The 27,672-nt window shown below is 44.3% G+C and overlaps 2 protein-coding genes across 2 annotated transcripts in view; both read right to left on the minus strand.

Annotated features, from left to right (window-relative positions):
* CFAP97D2 (CFAP97 domain containing 2) overlaps positions 1-27,672 on the minus strand; it is a 152,672-nt gene that overhangs the window by 40,275 nt on the left and 84,725 nt on the right. The window lies entirely within an intron of this gene.
* On the minus strand, positions 488-26,095 carry LOC138248990 (myb-related transcription factor, partner of profilin-like). The gene is made up of 3 exons (XM_069203050.1): positions 25,588-26,095; positions 23,238-23,342; positions 488-540 (listed from the first exon to the last, which is right to left on the minus strand). The coding sequence occupies exons 1-3, from the start codon at positions 26,072-26,074 to the stop codon at positions 488-490; spliced, it is 645 nt and encodes a 214-aa protein (XP_069059151.1). The 5' UTR covers positions 26,075-26,095.

Consider the following 27,672-nt stretch of genomic DNA (forward strand, 5'->3'; position numbering starts at 1 on the left):
TCTTGGTGCCAGCTCAACATCCTGTGATTCTGGGCAAATCACTTAATCTCCCCTTGCTATAAAAAATGAATGTGGTTTTGAGTAATGTAACCGGTGCTCATGTAAAGCGCTGTAATACCTTTGTATCAAGTTTGCACCATCTGAACTCTATTTGAAGATGACCAATTTACATCCAAAGGCTAGATGTTTTTTGCTATCAAGTTTGAGGCCATGTAGTGGTTGGGTTTGGAGTGACGACTACTTTTCCGAGGGTATCAACAGCACGTGCTATCGCCTAGTGTTAAGCTCTACTCAAGGCAGTTGGTTAATGCATCCATTGTAGAGGTCTTGACAGAATGAGAGTGTCACAGATTACAATCCTAACATAGCTGCTTAAACCTCTTCATCTCAGCAAGGTAGATGCAAATGAATTATAGTGATTTTGTTAAGAATGGCACCTGCTTTGCAGTGCTATGAAATGGTAGAACCTGTATTATCAAGCAAAGGGTCATGACTCATTTGCCACCATTTTGGAGACAACAGCTTTCAGCATCTTCTTGCCTAGAACCAGCAGTTTAAGTGCATTAAAAAAGTATGGGAACTGTGATGCTGCATGCAGTGGGGGTGGGGTCAGTGAGCATGGTGGCATGGTCAAAAGTGTGACTTGAAAAAAATAAAATATTCTTAACGTGTTTTTGGTCTTTCACCGTCAGGTAGCAACTTATAAAATAACGTGAAGCTTAAATAAATAAATAAATAAAAACATTGTTACACACTGGGAAATGCACAATAGTACATTATGAAACCTCCATTAGTTAATCACTGGTCTGTGTGTAACAAGAGAGCCAAAGAATTAAGTCTTCGTTGGTGCGGTTGAGAAAAGTGATATGTATTTTGTTAGTCTTGGCATCCCTGGCGTGGTCTCCCCTAACCTTTTGCCTCTGTTATCCAGGTTGTTGATGTGTGCTGGATTTTGTTTTTGATACTCTGGGCACTTTACCACTGCTATCTAGTGCTAAAGTGCGAGTGCTCCTATGTAAAATGTATGCGTAATTGTCTTTCCATGATTGGCATTTTTGATTTACTAGTAAGTCCCTAGTACAGCGCAATAGAGGTGCCCAGGGTCTGTAAATCAAATGCTACTAGTTGGCCTGCAGCACTGGTTGTGCCACCCACATTAGTGGCCCTGTAAACATGGCTCAGATCTGCCACTGCAGTGTCTGTGTGTGTAGTTTTAAACTGCCAATTCGACTTGGCAAGTCTACCCACTTGCCAGGCCTAAACCTTCCCTTTTCTTACATGTAAGGCACCCCTAAGGTAGGCCTTAGGTAGCCCCATGGGCAGGGTGCAGTGTATGTTTAAGGTAGGACATATACTAATGTGTTTTATATGTCCTGACAGTGAAATACTGCCAAATTCAGTTTTCAGTGCAAGGCCTATCTCTCTCATAAGTTAACATGGGGGCTGCCTTTAAATATTATTAAAATGCAGATTCCATTTGGGAGCAGATAGAAATATGGAGTTTAGGGTCACTGAACTCACAATTTAAAAATACATCTTTTAGTAAAGTTTGTTTTTAGATTGTGTATTTGAAAATTCCACTTTAAGAAAGTAAGCATTTTCTTGTTTAAACCATTCTGTGACTCTGCCTGTTTGTGGACTCCCTGTCTGGGTCAGTTTGACAGTTGGGCGGCTTGCACCTCTACTCTAGACAGTGAAACAAAGGGAGCTGGGATGTAGCCTGCATATCCTAATGAGCCATCTGTGCTGGGTGGGGGGGAGGAGTGGTCATTCACATCTGAAAGGGCTGCGCCTGCCCTCACACAATGCAGTCTTCAACCCCCTAGTGTGTGTCGGGGGCCTGGGCAAGGCAAGATCTTACAAACAAGAGAGACTTTCCTTTGAAGTAGGCCTACCTCAAAGGCAGAAAGTAGTTGACCCAAAACCCCTGAAAATTAGATCACTTCTGGAATCAAGAGGGACCTCTGCCAAGGAGAAGAGCTGAGGATAAGTGCTGCCCCTGCCTGTGACTGTACTTTGTTGGGCTATCCTGTAGTTGCTGCTTCTGCCTGTAAAAGGGAACAAAGACTGGATTTTGTTGTGCATTCCTGCTGGAGAAGAATCTCCAAGGACTTGAACTGAACTTGCCTCCTGTTGTTGAAGTCTCAGGGCCATCAAAGACTTCCCCTGCCAGCACCTGGACTCTCGGCTGAGACTCCTGCCCTGCCAAGGTGCCCTATCCAGTCCCTGGGCCTTTGAAAGGTGAAGTTGGCAGAAAAGAACTGAAAATCCATGCATAGAAGGCCGTGCAACAAAATTTTTGATGCACATTCCACAACACGGCTGTTAAAAACGCGCCGCCGGCTTCGAGGCTGAAATCGATGCTCCACCTGCATCGCGGCTGGGAGATCGATGCATCACAGGCTGGAGAAACGACGCACAACACCCGCTTACGGAGGCTAATAACAACGCAAACCCCACGCAGCACAGTTTTCTGATACCGTGCAACTGGATTTTCCACGCATAGTCCCTGGGCGTCAAAGTCAACCACACTCTGCGTGGATCCGAGGTGCTCTGACTGGAAATCAATGCATCACTCTCTTGCGAGGGAGAAAAACGACGCACCACCAACCCGACTGGAGAAGGAAATGATGCACGGCCTCACTTGCGAGTAAGGAATCGACGCATCGCTACCCTTTTACGACCCACGCTCGCCCGTGCAGCTTCATTTCTGACGCTAAACAGGTACTTTGCGTAACAACAACATTTTCACTGTTTTCTAAGGATTAATACTCCTATTCTTTTAAATAAGCATATCTTGACTAGCGTATGTTGTATTTTTGTTGTTTTGGTCTTGTTTGATTTAGATAAATATTACGTGTTTTTCATAACTGGTGTGGTGTCCATTTTGTAGTGGTTTCACTGTACTACTGTGTGTTTTGGTACAAATACCTTACAAATTGCTTCTGAAGTTAAGCCTGCCTGCTCGTGCCAAGCAACCAAGGGGGTGAGCGGGGGTTAACTAAGTGTGATTCTACTTTACCCTGGCTACAGTGACGGTCCTTGTTGGACAGGGAGTAACCTGACTGCCAACAAAAGACCCAATTTCTAACATATTTTTGGTGCTACAAGGTAGCAGTATGTGATATAAAGCACTGTGAATGTGTATTTTATTATTTTAAACTTGCATTACACACAGAATAAGATAGACTGCTATAAAAGGTGCAAAATGTTTAAGATAAAATGGTGCTTACAAAATATAGATTTTAGTAATACCTAGAGTGTATGTTATGCATTTTATTTTTAAATTACTGCCCCTTAAACACTTCCAGGTGTATTAAATGCGATGTAAATATGATCACACTTAAAAGCACACACTTCACAACTCAGCTGTTAACTCTTTTCACTCTCAAAGAATGGCAGTGGTTAAAATGAGACTGCTCTCCATAATACCACATGTTTACCATCACAAATCTTTGAGTGACGAGGTCAATTAAAGCCAGCACCAGCTCTAAAGCATCCTTTACACTTGCAGATTAACTCGTTGCGCACATTGGCATGTCTTTAAGGCTGTAGACGCCCTGGCAGGAAGGCATGTTTAGCTGTCTGCCCAGCATCGGTTTCACATCACAGGATGACACTTCAGCTGAAGCATTTAAAATATCAGAACTAACTGTTCCGGGATGTTGTCTTTTTACAACAAGTAGGGTAATGGTGTTTCATAAATCATAAAAGTATGGGCAGGTCGTGCCCCTCTGATCCAGCCCACTTCAACCACTACCTTGATCTATCTTATGTGCTTGGTTGCTGACCCTCCTGAGTTTATCAAGAGCATGTGCTATTGCCTAGTGTTAAGCTCTACTCAAGTCAGTTGGCTAATGCACTCACTGCAGAGGTGTTGACAGAACCAGAACGTCACAGATTACAATCCTGACATAGCTTTTTCAGCACCTTCATCTCTGCAAGGTCAATGCAAATGAATTATAGCGATTTTGTGAAGAAAGGCACCTGCTTTGCAGAGCTATCAAATGACAGAACCTGTAAGCGTTATATAAAAAAAATAGGTTTTGCCAGACTGCCCCAACACGAACCAGAAAATAACTCTAGGGGAGAGGATGTGGCGTAAGGGCCAAGCTGATGACTTTGATGCTGGGGATCACAGTACGAATCTTGGCACCAGCTCAACATCCTGTGATTCTGGGCAAATCACTTAATCTCCCCTTTCTACCAAAAATAAATGTGTGCTTGTGTAAAATAACCACTCCTCATGAAAGTGTGTAATACCTTTTTATCGAGTTTGTTCTATATAAAACTCCAAAATAAATAAATAAACCACTCAAATACCTTTGTGTCACATTCACACTACGTAAAACTGCAAAGAAATAAATTAATAAAAAAGACCCCGCAGACATCACAAAGAAACAGCAAGATGACCGAAAACAAGGAAGAAACAACAAACCGCCATGAGCAGGAATCGGCGAGGCAAAAGAAAACAAGGGGTACGGGGCAGGCATCCATGGTGGCACAGGAGTTAACAAGCGACAGTGGGAGGAGGGTGATTGGGTGTCGGGACAAGCAAGAATATGGCGTGGGGGAGTGCAACTTAAGTGCTACGGACAAAGCAGTAGGGTGCGTGTACAGTGCTCCCAAGCTCAGCATTGTAAACACATTGACTCACAGGAGCAGGGAACCCAAAAAAAAGTCCCCCAAGGAACAGATAAACAGGACAAAACGTAATTATACAGTAGTTAGTTCCTGCTCCCAAAGAGAACAAGCATTTGTAATGCAATGGGTCTTGCGATTGCTCGAGTTGGAGCTATTAGCGTTGAAAATTCCTAACTGGACTTTTCTTGCCACATAAATTGAAAATGAAAAGTAAAACAATTGACATAAGTGAGCTGATGCAAATCGCCACATTCACCATGAGCATGAGTGAGAAGGAGAGACACAAAAGGAAAAAGAGGTTCACTCGTAGTCAAACGTATCGGCAAACGTGCAATTATCCATGTAATAGGGTCGATGGCCAAGGTGATAACAAAACTGCCTCAAGGAGGGACAAACTTAAAGCATTTACAAATGATAACAAAGGATTTTTGAAAGGCAATCCCATGAACTAGTAATAGTGATCGGTGTGCTGTGGGTGTGGTTAAAAGCCCACAGATAGATTACATTTTTAAATGACACTGAAGCAAACAAATGAATTGGCTTAAAGCCCATATGAGTAAGTATATTAAAAGTATACAGGAGGCCATATGCTTACACTCAACCTAAAAACGAGTAAGTAAAAGTGTTTGTTTTGTTTTTGAGGCCGGGGGGGGGGGAGAAACACGGTTGGCACTGGTGTGGAAGGAATTAAAACAGGGAGGTGATGCAACAGTGGGGGACAAAAGCAGCACAAAGGGCAAGAGGGTGAGGGAAGCAAGACAGGCTTGAGAGAGGAACATGGAACTGTTGAAAGATGCACACAGACAAGAAAGCAATAAGAGGGGAACAAACAAGGGCGAGCACAAGCTGAGGAAGGAGAGGAACACATGGGAATGAGAGTGCAACATAGAGAACAGCAGAGGAGGGAGGAGCAGTATACCATGGAGACACATCAAAAACACATACACTCCTGTGGAATGCTTAGTACAAAAAAGAAACAAGCATTGGAAAACCCAATAGTTCTTGCCTACGATGGAGCTATTGGATTTGTCAATGTTTTTAGTCATGTTGTACAGCAGTGCTGTACAGGATGACTGAAAAAAAGCACTATGATGCAGCCAGCACTAGCTGCGTCATAGTGCTTTTTTAAAATTGATGGCATGGGTGGCAACCTGGCAGGAGTGTGGGCGGGGGAAGGCAACACAATGGAGGGGTGGAAAAAAAAAGCTATGACGTGACCAGCCCCTGCCACGTCAGAGTGCTTTAGTTTGTTTCGTGGAGGGAGGAAGAGGCTAGAAAGGCAACACAGGAGGGAGGGCAGGTGAGTTGGGGGCAACATGGACAATAGAGGGTAGGATGAGCAACAACACAGGCAACATATTGAGCAACAACGTAAGATTGTTGCTTGGGGGTGGGCAACAATGGAAGAAAAGTGGTTGGTACTAGTAACAACAGAAGAAGGGAGGGTAGATAGGGCAGGAAACAACATATGCTACAAGAGAATGAGGGAGGGGGTGGGGCATGCAACAACAAAGGCAACAATAGAAAGAGGGAGGGTGGGTTGGCAAGGAAGCAACACAGGCAACAACGGAAGGCGGGAGGGTGGGGCAAGCAAAATATGTTCAACAACGGAAGGAGGGTGGGTGGTTGAGGGGTAACAACAATACGGGTTATAACAGAAGGAGGGAGGGTATGGAGGGACACAGGCGGGGGAGAAGCACACAAGGGAGCCTGCTGAAAAAGACACACTCTGGTAGAAGGCTTAAACACAAAGAAAAAAGTAGCACCTAAAAATGAGCAGTGGAAGGACACAAGTAATGCAGCCATGCTCCAGAGAAGGAACAGACATCCGAAGAGGAAGGAATCCCACAACAGCTGGAAAGGAAGCAAATGAGAGTGACAATGAAGCCATCCAGTGGTTGGCAATGGATGAGTTCTAAGCCCACTGATAGAGAACAAAAACGTCTAGAAGAGAAAGCGTATATGTTGTCTTGGGGAGACCTAAAAAAATTGTTGTGAGAAAGCAGATTGTTAGTTGGGTTGGGTTGTAGTCCACTACAAGTAATAATGTCACTCTTCCTGTTAGGTCTAGTAAAAAGACTCAGATAGCTCAACAGGCTTAACTTAAGAAAACGTGTAAAGCATTTAGAAGTACCAAAACAGTTAAAAATGTCAAAAACACAACACAATAAAAATCCCACTCTATTTTATGAAAATAAAGAATAATTTAATGAACAAAATTACACCAAAATAAAAATCCAATATAATGTTTTTAGAGTTTTAAATGAAAATAGTGCCAAAAGGTTTAAACGACAACCGCAGTCATCTAATTGTCCTTGACTGGGACCTAGGTGAAATTTAAAGCCTACCAGGATAGAGCATGGGTTCGATAGTGAAACCGGGTCCATCCCGGTGGGAGGTTCTAGCTTCTGATTTAGGGCCTGATTTAGAAGTCGGCGAAGGGGAATACTCTTTCATAAATGTGGCAGATATCCCATCTGCCGTATTATGATCCCAATCTATTCTATGAGGATGGTAATAAGGTGGACAGGATATCCGTCATGTTTGTGACGGAGTATTCCCTCCACAGACTTCTAAATCAGACACTTATTCTCTGAAATGGAAGTTAAAAAAAACTCACAGGGCAAGGTAGCAGGCTGTGGCCAAGTAGGGCTCTAAAAGGCAGGGCAGCCATTCAAGGTGCTCCTGATGACGTTTTTGGCTTTTAGTAGTAAAGCTCCAAGTGGGAAAAATCCAAAATTCGCACTCAAGGAAGATCTCCCACCCTCCATTTACTTTCGGAGCTTTTGACCGGTGAAAATGTTTAACTTTGCACCTGTTTAAATCTTGGAGGTATAGATACTCCATTGCAATGGGTACCGACCTAATTTAGAAGGGTGAAATTAGAGGCCAGTTTTCACTGCCTGTCACCACTAGGAAAACCCTGGTGGTAAGGGACAGTGAAAATGGTTAATGCTCCCCTAGCCATAGGAGAAGATTCCCATGGAGAGAGGAGCATTTGCTTTTTGAAAAAAGATAAAACTGTTTGGTGCATGACTCCATCATGTTGATAGAGCTGTGCACCAAACTGTAAACAGCACTGACAGCAAGTACTGTGATAACAGTTCCTGCCACTGCTTCAGAAATGACAGCCTGTTTGGTGATCATTTCTTAATTTGGCAGGTGGCATCTCTGTCATGGCGACTGAGAAATTTACTTTGTCTACCTGACAGAGAAATGGGCAGTTCTCTAAAAAATGAATTAGGCCCTTGGTCACTTTTATGGAGCTCAGATTCCTCCAGCAGGGTAAGGCTGCAAGCTGTAAATGAACAAGGTTCCACAAGGCCAGATACCTGCTCTATGATGCCATTTGGTGCTGTGGAAAAGCTCAGAGCGGGGACCACCTGAAACTTTGGAACAGGGCAAAGCACCTTCATCGGCTAGACTTGGTCCCATTCTTCTAGATGTCTTTGGAGTGAAATAGCTTCTAAGTCTTTTAGGTTTTTCATTATGTTAGGAAGAGTGTTTGAGATAGTCAAGGGCCACAGGACCTCAGAAACAGCAATTGGGGGCTGTGGGGGTGGGGGGGCAAAATTCAGTCCAGCAGAAGCCACCAGCAGGGTCCAGGGTTCAGCCAGTTGGAACTGCTCATCCGTTTTTTTCAGGAAAACAGCTTCTAGCATCTTCTTGTGACTCTGTAGATTAACAGGAGGTCAGCCAACTGGCCCTTGGAGTCCAGTTCTTTGTCCTAGGTAAACAGGGAGAATCTCCAGGCTGACAGGTCTCAACACCAGGAGCAGTCTTTCCTCTGTTTTCTTCAGGCCCAGAGTATTCTGAAGACAGTGCCCAGGCATGCCACATTTTGCCTGGCACTGGCTTGAGGCAGGGGAGGGGGTGACTTCTGCCACCTCCTTAATCTATAGTGAAAATAAATCCCAGGAGTAACCCTACCCATCTTTTACAGCAGTTGTTTCCATGTGCCCTACTGCAAACAATCCCACAGCCTCCCTCTCTGCCCAAATCCAACATGGTATAGGCTTTCATCCTCCGTGCAGCGCTCTTGTGCCGACACCAGAGTGGTGGCCAGGAAAAGGAGCAACCCCTTCTCTTGGGTCTTTCAAAACTCATTCTGTGAGCAGCTTCTCTCCCACTTAAACTGGGGCATGGCTGACTACAGGGACAAAAGATGGGCAGGCCCAGGTTTTACTTACAGACAGGTGTGACTTCTTTGAAGGTAATTAGGCTCCTGGGCACTGCCCAGATGTACTTCCCCTATCAGCAAAAAAAGAACACCTCCCCACACCCAAGGCCTTTGTCTCGGCTCTAGGAGTAAGTTCAAACCTCATCAAAGGGGCGATTCAGGTCCTGAGTGACAGTTGGAAGTTCATGCAAATGGCTTTAGGTAAGTAAAAGGCAACTTTTTAAAAAGTACTTGGTTTAAATATTTATTACAATTATCACTTTATCACTGAAATGGGTTTGTAATAATAAAAAAAAAAAAAAAAATGAACTCTGTAGCTGTTTCTTAAGCAGTAATAGCAATAATGTATTTAATATTATATCCCAATGCTTTCTTATGGGACAGCTAACCCTGCTACAGTAAAGATAGCCTTTTGTGGCTTTTTCACTGTAAGGACATATTCAACATTAAACGTTTACACAGACTTTCTCTTAAATAATATGCATGCTTGCTCTCCGCCTTAATCGACAATAAGCCCTACTTAATGGTGACTTATAAATACTTATATGTAATGTTTAGGCCTGCCAAAAGGGATTATTTTGACAGGTCGAATCTGCAGTTTTAGAAATGCACAGACAGGTTACAATGGTAGGCCTGCTGTATTGGGTGGCACAATGGGCGCTGCTGTCCAATAGTGACATTGAGCTTAGAGGTCCTGGGTACACTTTGTACCATATACATGTTTTAGGGGTTAGAGCAAATGCACCCGGTCCCAGTGCACAGAGTGAAATACCCAGCAACATCGGTACACAAATATGGGGGGAGATAATGAAAAAAGAGGCATTTTCCTACAGTAGTGCTTCAAATTGTGAGCAGTGGAGGGACACAAGTAATGTGTCAGCAAGCATGCTTTTCATCCTTCTCAGGAATGAAACGCTACACCGAAGTCGACAGACCTATTGACCCAGGAAGAGTGTGGTGAGCCATCCACAAATTTACATTAACACTACTCAAGCAATTTAAACACCATGAGCAATGTGGCCACAAGAAGAAAACTCCAATCAACAAAAAAGTTCAAAGCTTTACTTTATAACCACAAAGTTAATTTCGTGAAGACTGTGCACAAAATCTAATTTTAAGGAAATATCAACACCATTGCTGTCTAAAGCGGCGAAACACATTTAATCAAATTAGCATTAATTAATACAATTAAGCATTCAAGAAGAGCAATACTTATCATTAAAGAGATGATCTGAAACACAGAAACAAATCTCAGGTCATACTTATTTGTCAACATTAGTTAAGTTCAATTAGGCAGAGTATGCAAATTCTGGAATGGACTCAAGTTGTTGCTGCAGCTAACCAAATTAAGAAATGCATGTGTGGGGACAAATACAAGCTGGCAAAATCCAAAAGTAGACAAAAATACTTTGGAAAGAATATATCTTGGGCTATACATTACTAACTAGAAAAATAAAAAGAGTGTCAGCATGCTAACTTCTATTCTACAAAAGGAAAGACGTGTCAACGGAAATGGCAATCAGCAAGGAAATGTACCTCTCAAAGGGACAACATTCAATGGTTCATCATTAGCAAAGCTTTGGATCAGCAAAAAAAGTCCAGATAGGCATCATCAGGAAAGTGCAGAGAGAGAACTGCACAGAGTCAAGAGTTCGTAAGAGCCAAGTAACTGCCTGCAACTTATGAAGTCCATCCCTATAGAAAAGCACATGAATGGCTCTAATTTGTCAGTTCAGTGGCCTCATATCACCCAAAAGTGGCATCATCCAATCAAAAGTCAATAAAATATCAGGTTGCATTTGTCCGATATTTTCTCAGGTTCGGTTGGAACCATCTTCTCTCTGTGTGAACCCAAACGGTTCAGTAACAATTTACTTTCACTTGCAACAATCCAGTTTGTACAATGGACTTGTCTCAGTGTCATGTGAATCCGCATGCCAGATGAAACAAATTATTTCACGTTATGTCCACAGGCCTGGATGTTTCTTTTCCAAGATTACTAAACTAAGTGCCAGATGTACGACCACAAGTTTTGCGATTCGCACTCTGCGACTCATTTGCGAGTCGCAAAACCAAATGCACAACAGTGTAACTCACACTGTTTGCGATTCCCAATGGGGTCGCAAATGACCTACCTCACGAATTTTCATGAGGTATGTCGGAATTTGCGACCCCATTGGGAATGGCTGCACTCACACAGGATGCTGCCCTGCTGGGGACAGCAGACCACCATGTCTGTGACTGCTTTGAAAATCAAGCAGTTTTTTAAAAATTCAGGCTGTTTTCCTTAAAGGAAAACAGGATGTATTTCAAAAAGAAAAATGAAACGTTTCAGTTTTATTTTTTACAGATTTGGCAGTGGTCTGTGGGATCACTGCCTGCTCTGAAAAAATATTTTTGCTTCCATTCACAAAGGGGAAGGGGTCCTGTGGAGACCTCTTCCTGTTTCCCCTTCTCATTTGGGAATAGGTTACCACCCATTTGAAATTAGTGGTAACTGCAATTGTTTTGCGACCACAATTGCGATAACAAAACAATCATACATCCTGCTGCGACTCGCAATTAGGAAGGGACGACCTTGGGACGGCCCTTCCTAATTGTGAGTCACAATTCCTAATTTGCAAGTCGGTATTTGCATGCCAGCTCACAAAATAGGGATGGTACATTAGAAAAGGCCATTATGCGGTTGCAAAAGGCAAAATTCGCCTTTTGCAACCACATAATTGTGTCGTACATCGGGCCCTAAAAGTCTCTGTGCAATAGAACAAAGAACCTATTTCTACTTATGAAAACGGAAGCTAGTGGAAAAATTCATGTTAGAAAGTACGATTCATCACCTTATATGACTGCAAATATGGGCTCTGCAGGCCTAGTTATGCTAACACAAGATGTATAAATATATATAAATTCATTAATATAGCTGTTAATAAGACACATGGGCCCGTATTTATACTCCGTTTGCGCCGAATTTGCGTCGTTTTTTTCGACGCAAATTCGGCGCAAAACTAACGCCATATTTATACTTTGGCGTTAGACGCGTCTAGCGCCAAAGTATGGGCAAATAGCGCCATTTTTTGGCGTGAACGCCTTCCTTGCGTTAATGAGATGCAAGGAAGGCGTTCCCGTCTAAAAACAGACGCACATAGCGGTGCGTGGTATTTATGCTCCAGGGCAAAAATCACTCCCGCGCGGCAGGCGGCGCAAAAAAATGGCGCAAAGCATGAATAGCGTGAAATTTTAACGCCTGGGTCAGGGCAGGCGTTAAAATGGGGCAAACACACCTGTACTTAATCAGAACACACAGAACAAACAACAGAGCAGCAGAGCAGCAACAGGGAGACATGGAGGTGCTTTTTCTTCAACGTGCACGTAGACGCAGAGCCCTGCAGCAACAACAGCAGCCACAACAACAACAGCAGGGACCCCAAAGACAGCGCAGAAGGCAGGAGAGGATATTCCGCCCAAGAACAACCCTGCATGGCCTCAGGGAACGAGACATCATCCAGAGGTACCGGTTGAGCTGGCAGGCCATTCAGCAGCTGCTGACAAATATTGAACAGCAATTGGCCCCCACTTTAGTGACTTCACGCACTATCCCAACAGAAACAAAGCTGCTTGCCGTACTTCACCTGCTGGCAAGTGGCTCCTTTCAGACAACTGGTGCCCTGGTTGGTGGAATCTCACAACCATCTTTCTCCGCATTCCTGCCTAAAGTACTGGATGCCATCATTGGACTGACACCCCGCCACATCTGCTTCCCTAACACACTGCAGAAGCAGCAGGAAACAAAACAGGGGTTCTACGCCATCAGTGGCTTTCCGCACGTCCTTGGTGCAATCGACTGCACACACGTACGCCTTGTGCCACCTGCTGCGAGTGAACACCTCTACCGCAACAGGAAGCACACACATTCCATCAACGTGCAGGCCATAGTCGATCACCAAGGACTGATCAGCAACATCGTGGCTAAATATCCTGGGAGTGTACATGATGCATTCATCTTCCGTCACTGCACCATCAACCAACACTTCCAGGATGGACGGTATGGCAATGGACTACTTGTTGGTAAGGACAAAAATCTACTTATATGCTCACTGCACAGAAACCCTCTAGGATAAACAACACATACACCACAATAGCAACACCTAGACAGGAACACACTGAGGTACTCACATCACTAGCCATGTGTCACAAGTCACCATTGAACCTCTCACACATTTGAATTTACTCCACAGCTTAGTGTGAAGACATTCATGACTGTGGTTGCCTAAATGTCACCTTGCAAATTGGAAGTCTCACAATAACCTGTACACTAATACAATGCATAACTTTTAAGGGATGGGATGGCCTGTCTATGTTCATATGGACGTTTCTAATACCCTTTCATGTTTCAACTCTGCATGGAACTATCATCACACCCCCAGTGAGGACACACGGACACCTGTGTCACAAGTCACAATGCAAGGGAGGGCACACTGTACTTGAGAAACCAATACATCCTGCTGACAAACAGTTAGACAACAAACACTTGCTCAGCCAAGGAAAAAAAACAATGCCAAAGTTTCCACCAACAACCATAGGTTGTCACATTAGTACACAAAATAGTCACAGACAACACAACACAACTACTGCCATCAAAGATACGTACAACAGTGCCTCCTACATCTAATTGATACCATTCTGTGTTTCTCTTTCAGCTGATCAGGGGTATGGCATCCAGCCTTGGATAATGACACCATATGGGAACCCAAATACTGCTGCTGAGCGGGCATACAATGACGCCCACAAGAGGACACGCAGCATTGTGGAGAGGACCTTTGGGATCCTAAAGTCAAGGTTCCGCTGCCTTGACATCACTGGCGGAAGCCTACTATACTCCCCAGAGATGGTATGCAAAATTATACTCACTTGTGCCATATTACACAATATTTGTGTACAAAGGAACATTCCCCTCCTTGAACCGGACCCAGACATGCCTGAGGATGATGATGAGGAGGATGCTGGCCTGCAACAGGAGGGGGAACAACCTAACACCGCAGCAGGAGTGCGTAGGCGCCAACAGCTTGTGAACAATTTTTTTACTTAAGTCATTATAATCACTTGTATTCCACACTTGTAAATAAACACAGATCACAAACACCACATCATGCTTTGGCCTATTCATTTCTGACCACCTTTAGTTTGAAATAGCTGAAGATGAATGTCGTCTCATTGATCAAGAATGCCATTAAAAATCATCACACCAAAAATAAACATCACAACTGTATGCACAGAGGGTAGGATGTGACATGTTACATTACCATACACAGAGCCCAACAAGAGTACAAATGTGACAATTAGACATGCCGGATCCAAACAACTGAAACAGTCTCTCATCCAGCCCAAAATTGGAGATCATTTGAAAGTCACATCACACGGGTTCAGAGACAGGGTGGGACCATCCATGTGTACGTGAACATGTCATCAATGGCTTCTCTCAAGTGTATGATGTGAGCAATACACAATTGCAACAACATCAGCTGCCACTAACTCAGGAGGAGACCTTGAAGTTACAGTGACAACATACACACAGACAGGTCATACTGGATCCACATTCCCACACACATGTACACATATGTCATACAACCAACCTAATATTTGAAAGTAGACCATCACAGTTGTGTCCCAGTTTGAACCTAGCAGGAAGATTGTAACATGACACTAAACCAGTTTATGCAGAAAGGGACACAGACAAGCAAAACAATCTTCGCATTATCACATCGTGAACGCTGAGAGTCTTGCAAACTTAGGGGGTCATTCTGACCCTGGCGGTAATTACCGCCCTGGCGGAGGTCGGCGGTAGCACCGCCAACAGGCTGGCGGTGCACCGATGGGCATTCTGACCGCGGCGGTTCAGCCGCGGCCAGAAACGGACTTCCCGCTGCCTTTGAGAATCCGCCATGGCGGCGGAGCGCGCTCCGCCGCCATGGGGATTCTGACACCCCCTACCGCCATCCTGTTCCTGGCGGGTCTTCCGCCAGGAACAGGATGGCGGTAGGGGGTGCCGCGGGGCCCCTGGGGGCCCCTGCAGTGCCCATGCCAATGGCATGGGCACTGCAGGGGCCCCCGTAAGAGGGACCCACAAAGAATTTCAGTGTCTGCTTTGCAGACACAGAAATTCGCGACGGGTGCAACTGCACCCGTCGCACCTTCCCACTCCGCCGGCTCCATTCTGAGCCGGCGTCCTCATGGGAAGGGTGTTTCCCGCTGGGCTGGCGGGCGGACTTTTGGCGGTTGCCCGCCAGCCCAGTGGGAAAGCCAGAATGACCGCCGCGGTCTTTCGGCGGGAACCGCTTGGCGGGTGGCGACCGCCGCCCGCCGCGGTCAGAATGACCCCCTTAGTCATATGAAAATGGTATGCAACTTCGCTCCAAATCATCAATACTGCAAACGTCAAATCGGGCTAATGAGATGAATGAATGGTCAACAGTCATTCATACCATATGGCCTTACATTCGCCCGCTGCTGCAAGTTTGCCAGGATATGATAAAAATACTCCATGGATACAGTAGCTATTCTGGATGGTCAAATCCTAGGGTGCTGGGGGCCTAACTCCACCTCTACCACCCCCAAAACATACAGGAATCATGTACTTGTGAACTAAACACATGCATAAGGCACATATGTGGCCTCCATGTCACAAGTCCTACACATATATGAAACACAAAATCATAATGGGACATGGTCAGCCCCCTAAAAACTGAAAGTGACTCTCCCACTCCCTGTTAGGACTACAGATAAAAGCATCCCCATCATAAAGGTGGGGACATTTTGGAGACGGAATACATAATGGTATCAAAAACCTCATTTCAAAATAGCCATCAGCAATTACCCCAAATATGTTGTCAAATATGGTCAATACATTAGTTAACGTATCCCAAACATCACAGTGTGAAGGCCGTCTATACATAAAAGTACGGACATTTGTCAGATACAAACACAAATGTGTCTCACATCGCACCGTTTTACCATGACAAATCACCTTTCCAAAGCTAAACACATGAAGACATTTGGATCAATTTGCTCCATATTCTACGCATACAGCATGGCCGTCATAATTTGTTCATGTACATGAGTGCACACAATGCAGAGTCAGATACAAATGTATCCAAAAGTGTCTTGATATTTCACCTTCAAATTATTATTTACATCCACAATATTTTTGACTCTGCATCATGTGCACTACTGTACGTGTAATAAAAACCACGCACATGATGTATGCGTGGTCAAAATGACGCTATATGCACAATATATTGCTCATTTCATGTACAGTATTAATTATTAATATTCATAGCATTTTTTTTGACTCCGCATCATGTGCACCACTGTACGTGTAATAAAAACCACGCACATGATGTATGCGTGGTCAAAATGACGCTATATGCACAATATATTGCTCATTTCATGTACAGTATTAATTATTAATATTCATACCATTTTTTTTGACTCCGCATCATGTGCACCACTGTACGTGTAATAAAAACCACGCACATGATGTATGCGTGGTCAAAATGACGCTACATGGACAATATGTTGGTCATCTCATGTACATTATCAATTATTAATATTCATATCATATTTTTTGACTCCGCATCATGTGCACCACTGTACGTGTAATAAAAACCACGCACATGATGTATGCGTGGTCAAAATGACGCTATATGCACAATATATTGCTCATTTCATGTACAGTATTAATTATTAATATTCATACCATTTTTTTTGACTCCGCATCATGTGCACCACTGTACGTGTAATAAAAACCACGCACATGATGTATGCGTGGTCAAAATGACGCTACATGGACAATATGTTGGTCATCTCATGTACATTATCAATTATTAATATTCATATCATATTTTTTGACTCCGCATCATGTGCACCACTGTAGGTGTAAAAAAAACGACGCCCATGATGTATGCGTGGTGAAATTGACGCTACATGCACAATATGTTGGTCATCTCATGTACAATTTGAAATATTAATATTCATAGCATATTTTTACACTCCGCATCATGTGCACTGTAATGCGTCAAAAAAATATGACGCACATCTGTGTATGCATGAAAATATGACGCATTACGCGAAAATAAAAACGGCGGCCATTTTATGCAGGAAGTGATGTAATAGGATATCCTGTTTACCAAATCTGTACTGGGAGTTGACTTTCACTTTCACTTTGCAGTCTCAGAGTTATCTAGACTGTGTGGTTGTGTGAAAGGTGTTGTCCTGTGTTTTACTGCTTTAGTGTCCTGTGTGCCTTGTATTTTGTCTTTGTGTCAATCTTTTATTGTTGTCAAACATTGTCTCAGTCTGTTTAGTGTTGTTTTGTCTATACCTGTGATAGTTTGTATTGTCTGTGGGAGTCTGTTGTGGGTAGCATAGTTTGGGGTGTTAGTTGGGCTATTTTTCTCCTTCTTCTTTTTCTTTCACACCTCTACCTTTCCCCATTTCCCACTTTTTCTTTCAATTTTCTTTGGTACTTTTTTACACCTCGCATCATGTCAGGTAGGCCTCGCCTGTCCAGGATGGGTGAGGACGAATTGGGGGGCTTCATATGGCTCGTAAGCCATTTCCTCCCACTGATGCTGGAGGCTGGGGGCCGTGTGATACAGGGGTATCACACGGAGGCGAGGAAAATCCGTTGGGAGAAGGTGCGCCATCACCTGGTCCGGGTCTATGGGAGTCTGAGGAATGTCCATCAACTCAAGCACCGCTGGGCAGATCTGATCAGCAGGGAACAGGACCTGCTGGACAACCTGGGACTCCGGATTGGTGGCTATGTTGGTGAGTAATAATCAATTACATGGGAATAATAGGAATGTGTGCGTGAACATGTGATGATTGGTAGCCAATCTGCAAAATAAGTAGCTGACTGCGTGTTATACTAGGGAAACCTAGGCCCATGGGCATACACATAAATCCCCATTTTTGCTACACATGTACACCCAATAACAGCAGTAAAATGCAACATCTATTTGTATTTTGCTAAGTAGCCCCCTCTCTGCGTCACAAAATGATGCAAATGCTGCGCTACAAAGGTATACATATGTGTCCAAATGTGTATTTGTTGCCGGGTGTGTATGAAGACCTATGCTACCAGGCCGATGCCTTATTTTTGCAACACATACCAGATGGCTGTAGCTGCATGGAATGTAGTGTTGCATTTGTGTCTGAAAAGCAACACGTGAACTGCTCTATTTGTACTCTACTGGTCATAATGGCCAGTGAGTACGTCATGTAGAAACAACATACCTACATATGTAGACGCCATAGCTAGACCGAAAATTGCAAACACATGATGATGCAACACCTGTGTGTTGCCTTCACGTCACATGAAGTTAGTCATGTTGTCCACACATATGTCACATGTGTGTCTGGTTGCTGTGTGTTGAACCTGTCCACATAGCCTGTTTGATTGTGAGTGGTCATGCAGTCCTCATGGAACCAGTTGTGGAATGTTTCTCTCTGGGATGCACATGCTGAGATGTATGGATCACATGATTGTTCGGGCCTACTAATGGAGGAGTAACTTGGACGACACATGACTGTCCTGGCCACTGCATGAGTGTAGTAGGGTGTGTCACTGGAGCAGGAGACTCATCCAATGATAATCTAGAATACAAAGTCAGCCAGGCAGGATGAGCATGTGTGAAAGTGTATCATTACCATGTAATATTCACACACTGTCATTGTAACAGAAATTATTTGTCTGTTCACCCAGTCTGAGTATAATCTTCCTTTCATGCTTTACAGGTGGACCAGCCCCGTACACCGCTGGTGAGGTAGCCCATTTTGACGACCCCGATACCTACAGTGAGTGTTGCCTAAGTGCTATTTACATTGTTTGGAAATGAAGCATGATGGATTACTGTGTGTTCAGGACAATTCATGATATGATGTGCTGGCCGTTCATTGGCTTTGTTGTTTTGGTGTGATATCAAATTGGAATAATGTTTCGGTAAAGCAATCCCTAGTCATCTCTCAGATTGAGGGGCAGTAGGTCATTCAATTAGTGCGACTATTGGGAATAGCATGACTCATTTTGAATACACTGGTCAATGTTAGACTTGGTCAGGAACTTGGCATTAACTGAGTCAGCATATCAGACTGACAGTCTCCCAGATAGCTTAGGCACATGGCTTCGATGACAAGTGCTTCTTCCTAGTTGAGGATGGACTGTGTACACTGTAGGTCGGATCTTCCGGGGGCATGTACTTCCACAAGGTGACCTCGAAGTGTGTGTGACTTGAGTGCAATGGCCTAGGTGTTCTGTTGAATCATGTGAATGGGTGTTCTACCTCCTCTGTGTGTGTTGCAAAACATGCCTCACTAATAGTATGTTATGTTTGGCTAAGTCATATCATTTTGACATGTGTGGACCTGGGATGTGACAAGGTTGGGCTGACTCCAACGTGTTGCTAGCCCTTCATAGGTGTTGTGTGTGAAGGCACATGCTTGTTGAACTTTCTGTACACTCCTGGTTGTGCATTGATCATGGGATTGTTGTTTGTTCTTCCCACACCACCCACAAAGACTGGGATGTTACTGTGAAACAGGGTACCTAGGACTGTAGCAAACAGTATGTTACACGTACTTAACACCTTTTGTGACTTGAGTTTGTACCTAGGTCCAGATGTAGCAAAATGTCTCCACATTGCAAATAGCATATTTTGATGTTAGTGAGTTGCAAACGTCTGTTTCCCAATCCGAAATGATTTTGGTGGTCATGTACATATTCGCAAAATGCTTTTCTAAAGTAAAAAAATAAAGGAGTTTACCAGCCCTACTTGCAAATCACAGTGTTAGGCAATCCCATTTGCTAACGAGTACGTGGTTGCAAAGTGAGTAGCTGTTATCATCCACTTGAAGTGGCTGCTAACCAACTTGCTGACTGGAAGGGGTCCTCATTGTGAACCTTCACCTTTGTGAGTGGACCAAAATACTCCTGCACAAAACAGCCAGTGGTCTAGGGGAGCAATAATTATTGTGTAAATTACGAACAATCAATTGTTGTGAATGTAAACAAATCGCAGCTCATTTTCCTTTCAGATAAAGGGCCTACACTTGGTGAAAAATAACTTGCATCATTTAAAAGCAGTCACGTCTATGGAGTTCTGCTGTTCCCAGCAGGCCTCCATCCCCGTGAGTGCCCATAGTTGCTAAGGTGGTTCAAGTTGGAACCCACATCATTGATGTTAATGAGGTGGGATTTAGGGACCCCATAGTGACTCGCAGACGGTGTCAGAGACACCGTTCAGCTTTGCAATTTGCTAGTTGATTTCCCATCAATTCCTACATCTGGCCCATAGTGTCGACATATGATTCATGGCCAGGGGTTCAATCTTAGCACACAACTATTTCGAAATGCCATTGAGTGAGGAGTGTGATTCTTATCACATAGAATGACATATGTAGTGAAGTCAGTATGCGGACGAGCTGGTGCCATAATGTATAATGGCTTAGGTATGAATTGTAGGAGTAGTTTAGGGTGATGTCATCCATCATGTAGAGACATGGATATGCTATATGTGATATGCCCTTCAGTATGCATGATTCACATGTACTTCCTCTGAGCCTTCCCGTGAAATATGTTGTAACAATTGCTGCAACCAATACATTGCTAGTAATGGTCAAATTACCCATTGTGGTATTCAACCCACTGTAAATTCTATGCTCAATATTTGCCTTTTCCCTTCACAGCTGCAAACCTGAGTGCCGCAGCTCGCAACCAGTTTGAGCGCCGTGCAATGAGGTACAGGCACATCCTGCAGGTGCAGTGTGGGTATCGGAGGATGGCCCGCAGATACAATTCGGAACGGGCCTCCGGGGCGTGGTATGCCACACCACAGGCTCCACCAACGGTGCCACCTACAACCACCAGGTCTGCCCAAGGGGACCCAGCGACAGACCAGCCATCTTCCTCAAGACCTGGACCCAGCCGTGTGTTGGGAGCAGGGCTGTCCCGTGGCCACTCCACTCCAGCGACAATCTCCACCTCCACCGGCACGCAGACCAGCAGTGACCCTCCAATTGACCCTGCAGCCTTCCAGGCATTGTCTAGGAAACTGGACAGGTTAATTCAAAAGGTTGACAACCTGACGGAGGACATGGCGGAGGTTAAAAAGAAGGTGCGCTCCATCCGGCGCACACTTCAGAGGGCAAATCTTTAGTTATTTTGCCCTCCTGAACTTTTACCCCTCCCCTCTCCCCTCTTTCCTCTTTTCATACTGTTAGTTGGGTTTGGGGGGTTAGTTGTAGGATAAGTATAGGTAATTAGCTTAGTTAGTGTTAGGTAAGAGGGTGGGGGGTCCTTATACTTTCTATCTAATATTTTTGTGTGGGTGGGTGGGTGGTGGGCAATGTTGGGATTCCTGTTTGATAAAAAAAAAAAAAAAAAAAAAATATATGTTTGTTTAGGATAGTATAGTATGTGTGTAGGTTAGTAAGTGTTGTCCTGCATGTGTCTTGTCTCATAATGGTGGGTGGGGGGTTGATGTTTAGATCGTTTCGTTACATGTGTAGAGTAAGTTTAGCTTAGGTTAGTTAGGGACAGTTGTGGGTTAGTAGTAGTCAGGTTAGATTAGTGTAGGTTTATCTTTCCCTTAGTTGCCTCTTTTCTTACTTATTGGAAATAAAAAATTTGTTAACCCTTTACCAGATGCGTTAGGTGCTACCTTTTCATGGCCTTGACATCAGTGTAGCAGAAAGTTTTAGTATGACATTTGTGTCCTATGCTCGCTATCCCCAGGCTATTGAGGTTTAACATGCCAGCTACCCGTGTGCTAACTTGGTAAGTATCCACCGTGTGGTAGAGCCACCATTGGTAGTGTGCATAGATCATCAAGATTTGGGGTTGGTATGTATCCTACTTCACAAAGAGTGCTTCCAGAGTTGATTTTGTAGGTAAATAGATAGGTCGGACAGCATTGTGAAGTTCAGGGAGAGCTTTGTAGATGAGTATTTGTTCACACTCTTGTCTTGTTGCTGTCATTGCTGACCTACATCATGTGTGTACTGCTTGAGCATGACTTTCCTTCATGGTAGTATACGCTGTAAGGGTGATTGATGCAGTGTAATTTGGTTATCATTCCTTTCATTTTACAGCATAATGTATTGTGTTAGTATCGCAAGGTGCCTACATTTCTCATCCACCATTAGTTGTCTAGAATAGCTATGGATGGGGCCTCATTCTGTCCAACACAGCATGATTGTGTGTGCTTAGTCCCTACATCAGTTATTTTCCTCAGTCTAGTAAAGCTATGATGCAATCCTGGCCACTGCACAGATGTTTCAGTATACATGAAATCAGGACAGTAGTCTAGAGAATCAACATGGTTGCCACACAGCCACTTTGGAGTTATGTACTGCACAGTTGAAGTGTGAAATGACACAGAGACACAATAGGTGTGCAAGTGATATTTATTTTTAGGTGGAGTAGTGCAAAAAGTCCATTAACAATGTTAGGTGAGTCCGTTCTGGTGCATTCTTAAATGGTGATCCTATTTACAGGGTGTGGATGATGCTCCTGACATGCTGGGGTGATGTCACAGACGGTGCAGAGGAACAGGAATTGCCAAATGGTAGGAGAGAAACATTTACAGCCAATGTGGACAAGTTAAACAGTAGATTGCCGAACAGTCATTGAGGGTAGTTGGAGTGAGGCTGGCATGTGTCAAAACGTAGGACCTTGGTCAGAGTGGGGCATGGTGCAGGGACTAGGGCTTCCGGGTACTCTTGCGTGTGAATGTTATCTGTTCCATGTCTTCTTCTTCTGATGTGTGTGTTGCCTGGTGTGTCCTTGTTGTTGTTGGTTTTGAAGGGGCAACACACACCTCAGTGTCAGAAGACATGGAGGCAGACATCCCGGGGGCTGATCCCTGTCCAGTTATGAAGGGCAGTACTGCAGCAAGGAGAGCGTGCTGGTTTTTCAGAATGGCAGCCACATCCCGATGGTAGGCAGCCAGGTCTGCCCTGAGGGGTTCGATGTTGCATTCGTGCACACGCTGACTGGCTTGCTGTTGGAGTTGTTTGGTCAACTGGATGACAGCTGTGCAGATTGCCTTCTGTGTTACTAAAAGTTCCTCCAACAGCGATGTTCTGGCTTGCATTGCAGCTGCCTGATCAGCAGTTGACAGCATGCACGAACGCACCCCCTCAAGGCTGGCTGCCATAGTTTGCATCCCCACCCGCACCTCCTTGGCCAGCTCCCGCTGGACCCCAACGACTGTTCTTTCGAAGCTGGTGCCAGTGTCGTCAGAGTCCTCAGCTGTGTTGGAGCTGGCAGGTCTTACAATTGGGGTGGCGGGTGGTTCTACTGTGGTGGCTGCTTCATCTTGGCTCCTCCTTGTTACTGAAGGGGGGGTTTGGAGGCTTTCGAGGACCATGTCAATGGTCTCTTGTGTGAGGTTGATGTTCTCGTCATCCATGTCATCAGGGAACTCATGGACAGGCATATTGGCAGGAGATCCGTGTTCCTCTGCAAAGAAACAGGGTACAATTAGTGTGTCTGTGTTGAGATCATTTAGCACTAAGATACAAGCCTTTGGATGCCTTTACTTTGTACTCTGATTTTGTCTTGGTATCTGCTGTCTGTCATAGGGCATTGTTGTAGGCCTATGGCCCACCTGTGTGTCACATATATGATATGGAGCTATCAGACATGCCTGCCAGGTCATCTCTAGGTGTTGATTTGTAATTATTTTGGAATATGCATTTTTTTGTCCTACTCCTCCCTCGGTGTTTCACTATTGTTATGGAGGGACATTTGTTTGGGTGGGCTCTCATTATCCTACATGTGATTCTTGGCTTTCTAGGCAGCAGGATAGCTAATGGTGTGGGGGACTAAGTTTGACCCACTTGTAAATAACTCTGTCACCCAGATATTGTATTTAGCTCAGACAGACTAGCAGTGCCTCTGGTCTCCCACAACAGAGGAATGTTTAGAAGTCCAAGCCCATGACATCTTTGGGACTTCTCAGGGAAGTGGTGGTCACTCAGGTCCTACACATTTCTATCTTTTCCGGTATGTTCCCATACACAAATGACACAGACAGTATTTGTTTGATATGAAGTTTCATTGTACAACTGACTTGTAGGAATTTAGGTGTGAGCCCCAATAACCAAAACAATACACACAGTTAGAACTGAAATAGTCCGCAGGAGAGTAATACATTGGTACACAGCTATCATGGTGCCTAACAGTTTCTACTCTCCCTCTGCTTGTTCTATATATAGCACTGCATGTTAAGTTTGGAGCTTGGCTGTCTGAATCACAGGGGAGACATCATCCCTCATATCAGAGGAATGGGCTGGGATCTGGTTGTGCATCAGCAGCAAGGCAGGCAGCATCTAGATGTGATTTTCTGTTTGTAAACTCCCCCATGCGTGTCTTGGGACGAGGAAGTGAATTTAAAAGACATATGTCATTGTGATGACAAAGTTTCCCTACGCAGGAATGGCAAACCTTAACCCCTACCACATCTATCATCAACGAACCAGACGGTATCCTTGACTGGGCCACAGAGTGAATATGTTCTGGCAAACTCCAGTGCAGAAGTAGGCAAAACAGGGTGATTTGACTAATTGCCAACACCTTAGGACTGACTATTTGCTACATTAACTGATAGGAAGGGCTATGAGATTCATTTAGTGCAAAGTGCTCTGAGGCACTTAGATGTGAGCAAATGAGTATAAGTACATTCAGGGTAAGATGCACAAAGGCCTCCAGCCTGAGGCTATTGCGCAAAGTATACATTTCACTTGCCACGCTACACTTTGACTGACTGTGGGTGTTGTGACTGCCCTGCCAGCACACTTGCCTCACAGGCCCTGCACCATACACTTTTTATTCACATTGCATGATCTGTACATGTTAGGTGGCATGACCTATGTATGTCAATGTTAGGATGTGGTATGGATGTAAACATTGTTGATGTTTGTATCTGATGGGGTCTCATGTGTGTCTTACTGGATTGGCCTGTTTATCGTATGATGTCCTATTTTTTGGTTAGACTGTGCAGATGTGTTTCATTGACCAGTTGCCTGTGTCCCCTCGTCAATGTTGTTGTCTGAGCAGTATGACATTTGTGATGTTGCATTGTTAGGCAGGCACGTGAGGGACCCTGACGTATGCAGCATGTGTGTGTCGTTAGTGCTGTGTGGCTCCTATTGCTGTTTACTTAGGCTTATGTATGTGTCAGTTATGGACATTCGGCATTTAAGTGTACTGGTAGCTTTGTCTTATTTCTAGGAGTAGTTGCAGATTTCATCCTCACACCCTAATTTAGGAATGTATGTTCCAGGGTGGGGTTCCTGCCATTTGGTACTATAGCTGCCCAGAGATGAGAGGTGTTATTGTCAACTGTGGTGGCAGTTAAGTTGCAGTTGTTGTATTTGCTACTGCATTACAGGTAGGGACCTAGTTGATGGGGAATAGTTTGTGCAAAACAAGTGCCTGGATGTGGATTCAGGTTAGTGTCCTTCCCACCTGTCACTGGTTTCCCTTGGCTCTCTTGTTGTAATTACAGGATGTCCCCATGGGACTGTAGTGGTGGCAGTATTTTGTCGTGCCCCGGCTATGGTCAGTACTGGGCATTCCCCCCTGCCGTGCCCCTTTCCCCATGCCACTTCATATATGTGCTAAGTTACATGCATTGTGTAGTAGGTATCCCCCCCCTGCTTACAGTCCCCATTATTGCATTGTAATTCCCCATGCGACTTACCCTGCATGTGCGTAGTGTCGTGGTAGTCTGCGCTGTCCAGTCCTTGTATCCCTGTGACGATCTCCTCTGGGATGACGGCTGCGACCATCTCCTCCATGTGGTCCAGAGCCTCCTGTTGTGCTGGACTCCCCCCTCCAGTCTGCATTGCTGCCTTCCTGTTCCTGGCCATTTTCTCTTTGGTCCTACGTTTACAGTCATGCCAGCGTTTCTTACACTCAGTGACTGTCCGGCGTTCTTCAGCCACACTGTTTATCTTGTCCACAATTTCTTTCCAGATGGCCTCTCTCCTACTGAGTGGCAATTTTGAGGATATGAAAAGTTGGTGCTGGTGTTCCGTCACCTCTTTCACCAGGATTTCCTGCTCCTCTGCACTGAAGCGACACTTTCTTTTTTTCTTTAACATTTCCTGGTTCCTGTATGCTTCCTCCTGGCTGGGTCCTGGTCTGCTCTCATCCTCCTGGGGTCTGTTGGGGCATCTGGGATCCATTTTGGGTCTCCTCTCCTGTAAGTGCAGTTTTCGCGCTAAAATGTCACGCAATAGCGTGAAAAAAAACGGCATATTCACGATTGCGCTGTCGTAAATCGACCCACAGTGATTTGCGTCCCTTTTACGTGGGTTTCCCTTACGACAGACCGACGCTGTTTGCGTCACGAAATAATGACTCCCACCTGTTGGTTGCGCTGCCGTACGTCAAAGTATAAATTTGACGCCCGAATGGCGCATCCAAATGGCGTTAGACGGCGCAAATTTTTTTTACGCAAAACTGCGATAGCGCAGTTTTGCGTCAAAAAGTATAAATATGGGCCATAATATGCAAACTTGTGTATCATCAGAATAAGTGAATATTTCATTTTAAACTGTAAAACCTTTTCTATTTTATGCACACACTTATTAAAACTCATAAAACACACATTAAACATTTGTTTTGATACTAGCAGTTAATCTGTAGGGTAACATATACTTTGGCATTATTTAAATCTTATTAGCACACTGTTAAATCCAGTAGGCACAGTTGTGACCCCCACAAATGAAAACATAAGCACTTTAAAAATACATGTCAGTGCAGCCTTTTATGTTAAGATGTTAAGATAAGACATAATTTGCCACCTTCTGCTGACATCTGGGTCTCTATAACCATTACTAAAATGTACGCTCCAACATGTCCATGCTCCAGGGAAGGGGCAAACATAAGAGGAAGGTAAGTTGAAACAAGCTGATGAATAAAACAGGAGCAAATGAGAGTGCAATAAAACCAATGGAACGCAAATAGCAGGCTCTAAGCCCACTGTAAGCAGACAATGTTTTTTTTTCACAATGGACAGCTTGAATAGTCTGGTAGGCAAGACCTAAAAATGCAGAAGGCGAGGAACTATATTTTATTTAGCATTTCACTAGTCAGCCACGTGCACTTGACTTACTGCACAATAAGCCGTTCCTGGCTTTTTAGACAACACCGTGTTTCATTGTGGGGCTTATAGTTTTGCTTTGAGCACTTTCATTATGGATTCAAAACCCCAGATGGCAAAACTATATTGGCTGAAATTCCAGGACTGACAAAAGGTATTATGCCAATTGTCAGCTGTATTTTAACATTTCATGAAGCCTTCTGGTCCATTTAAACTTGCTTGTCTCACAAATAAAACCAAAAGTATTACTTGTGCTAAAGGTATCTCTTACTGCAATAGCAGCCAGTGTAGATCCTTTGAATGTTTTCCTGAGGTAGAGTAACAACCTGTCTGCTAATTACATGGGCTGCCTGTAAATTGAGCCTAATGTCCACTTTGTTGTCCTATTAGTGCACTATGCTGCGTGTTGGTGCAATTTGTTGGGATACATTACTCAGTGGTTGATAGCTCGCTTTTCCGCAGTCTGTGGTGCATGTTCTGAGGGTCATAGTTCAGTGTGCCTTAGGTTATAACTGAATATACTGTGGGTTATAGTGCACTGTTCTGTGCTGCGTGGTAGTGGTGAGCAATGCCTTTGGTGGAGGTATAGTATGAGGTGGCTAATTGTGCACTGTCCAGAGCATATGGTGGTGAGCTGTTTGGCACATCTCTGGTATCTTGATTGAGGATTGTATGAGT

The sequence above is a fragment of the Pleurodeles waltl genome, chromosome 8 (assembly GCF_031143425.1).
Source record: "Pleurodeles waltl isolate 20211129_DDA chromosome 8, aPleWal1.hap1.20221129, whole genome shotgun sequence".
In the NCBI taxonomy this organism is placed as follows: Eukaryota; Metazoa; Chordata; class Amphibia; order Caudata; family Salamandridae; genus Pleurodeles; species Pleurodeles waltl.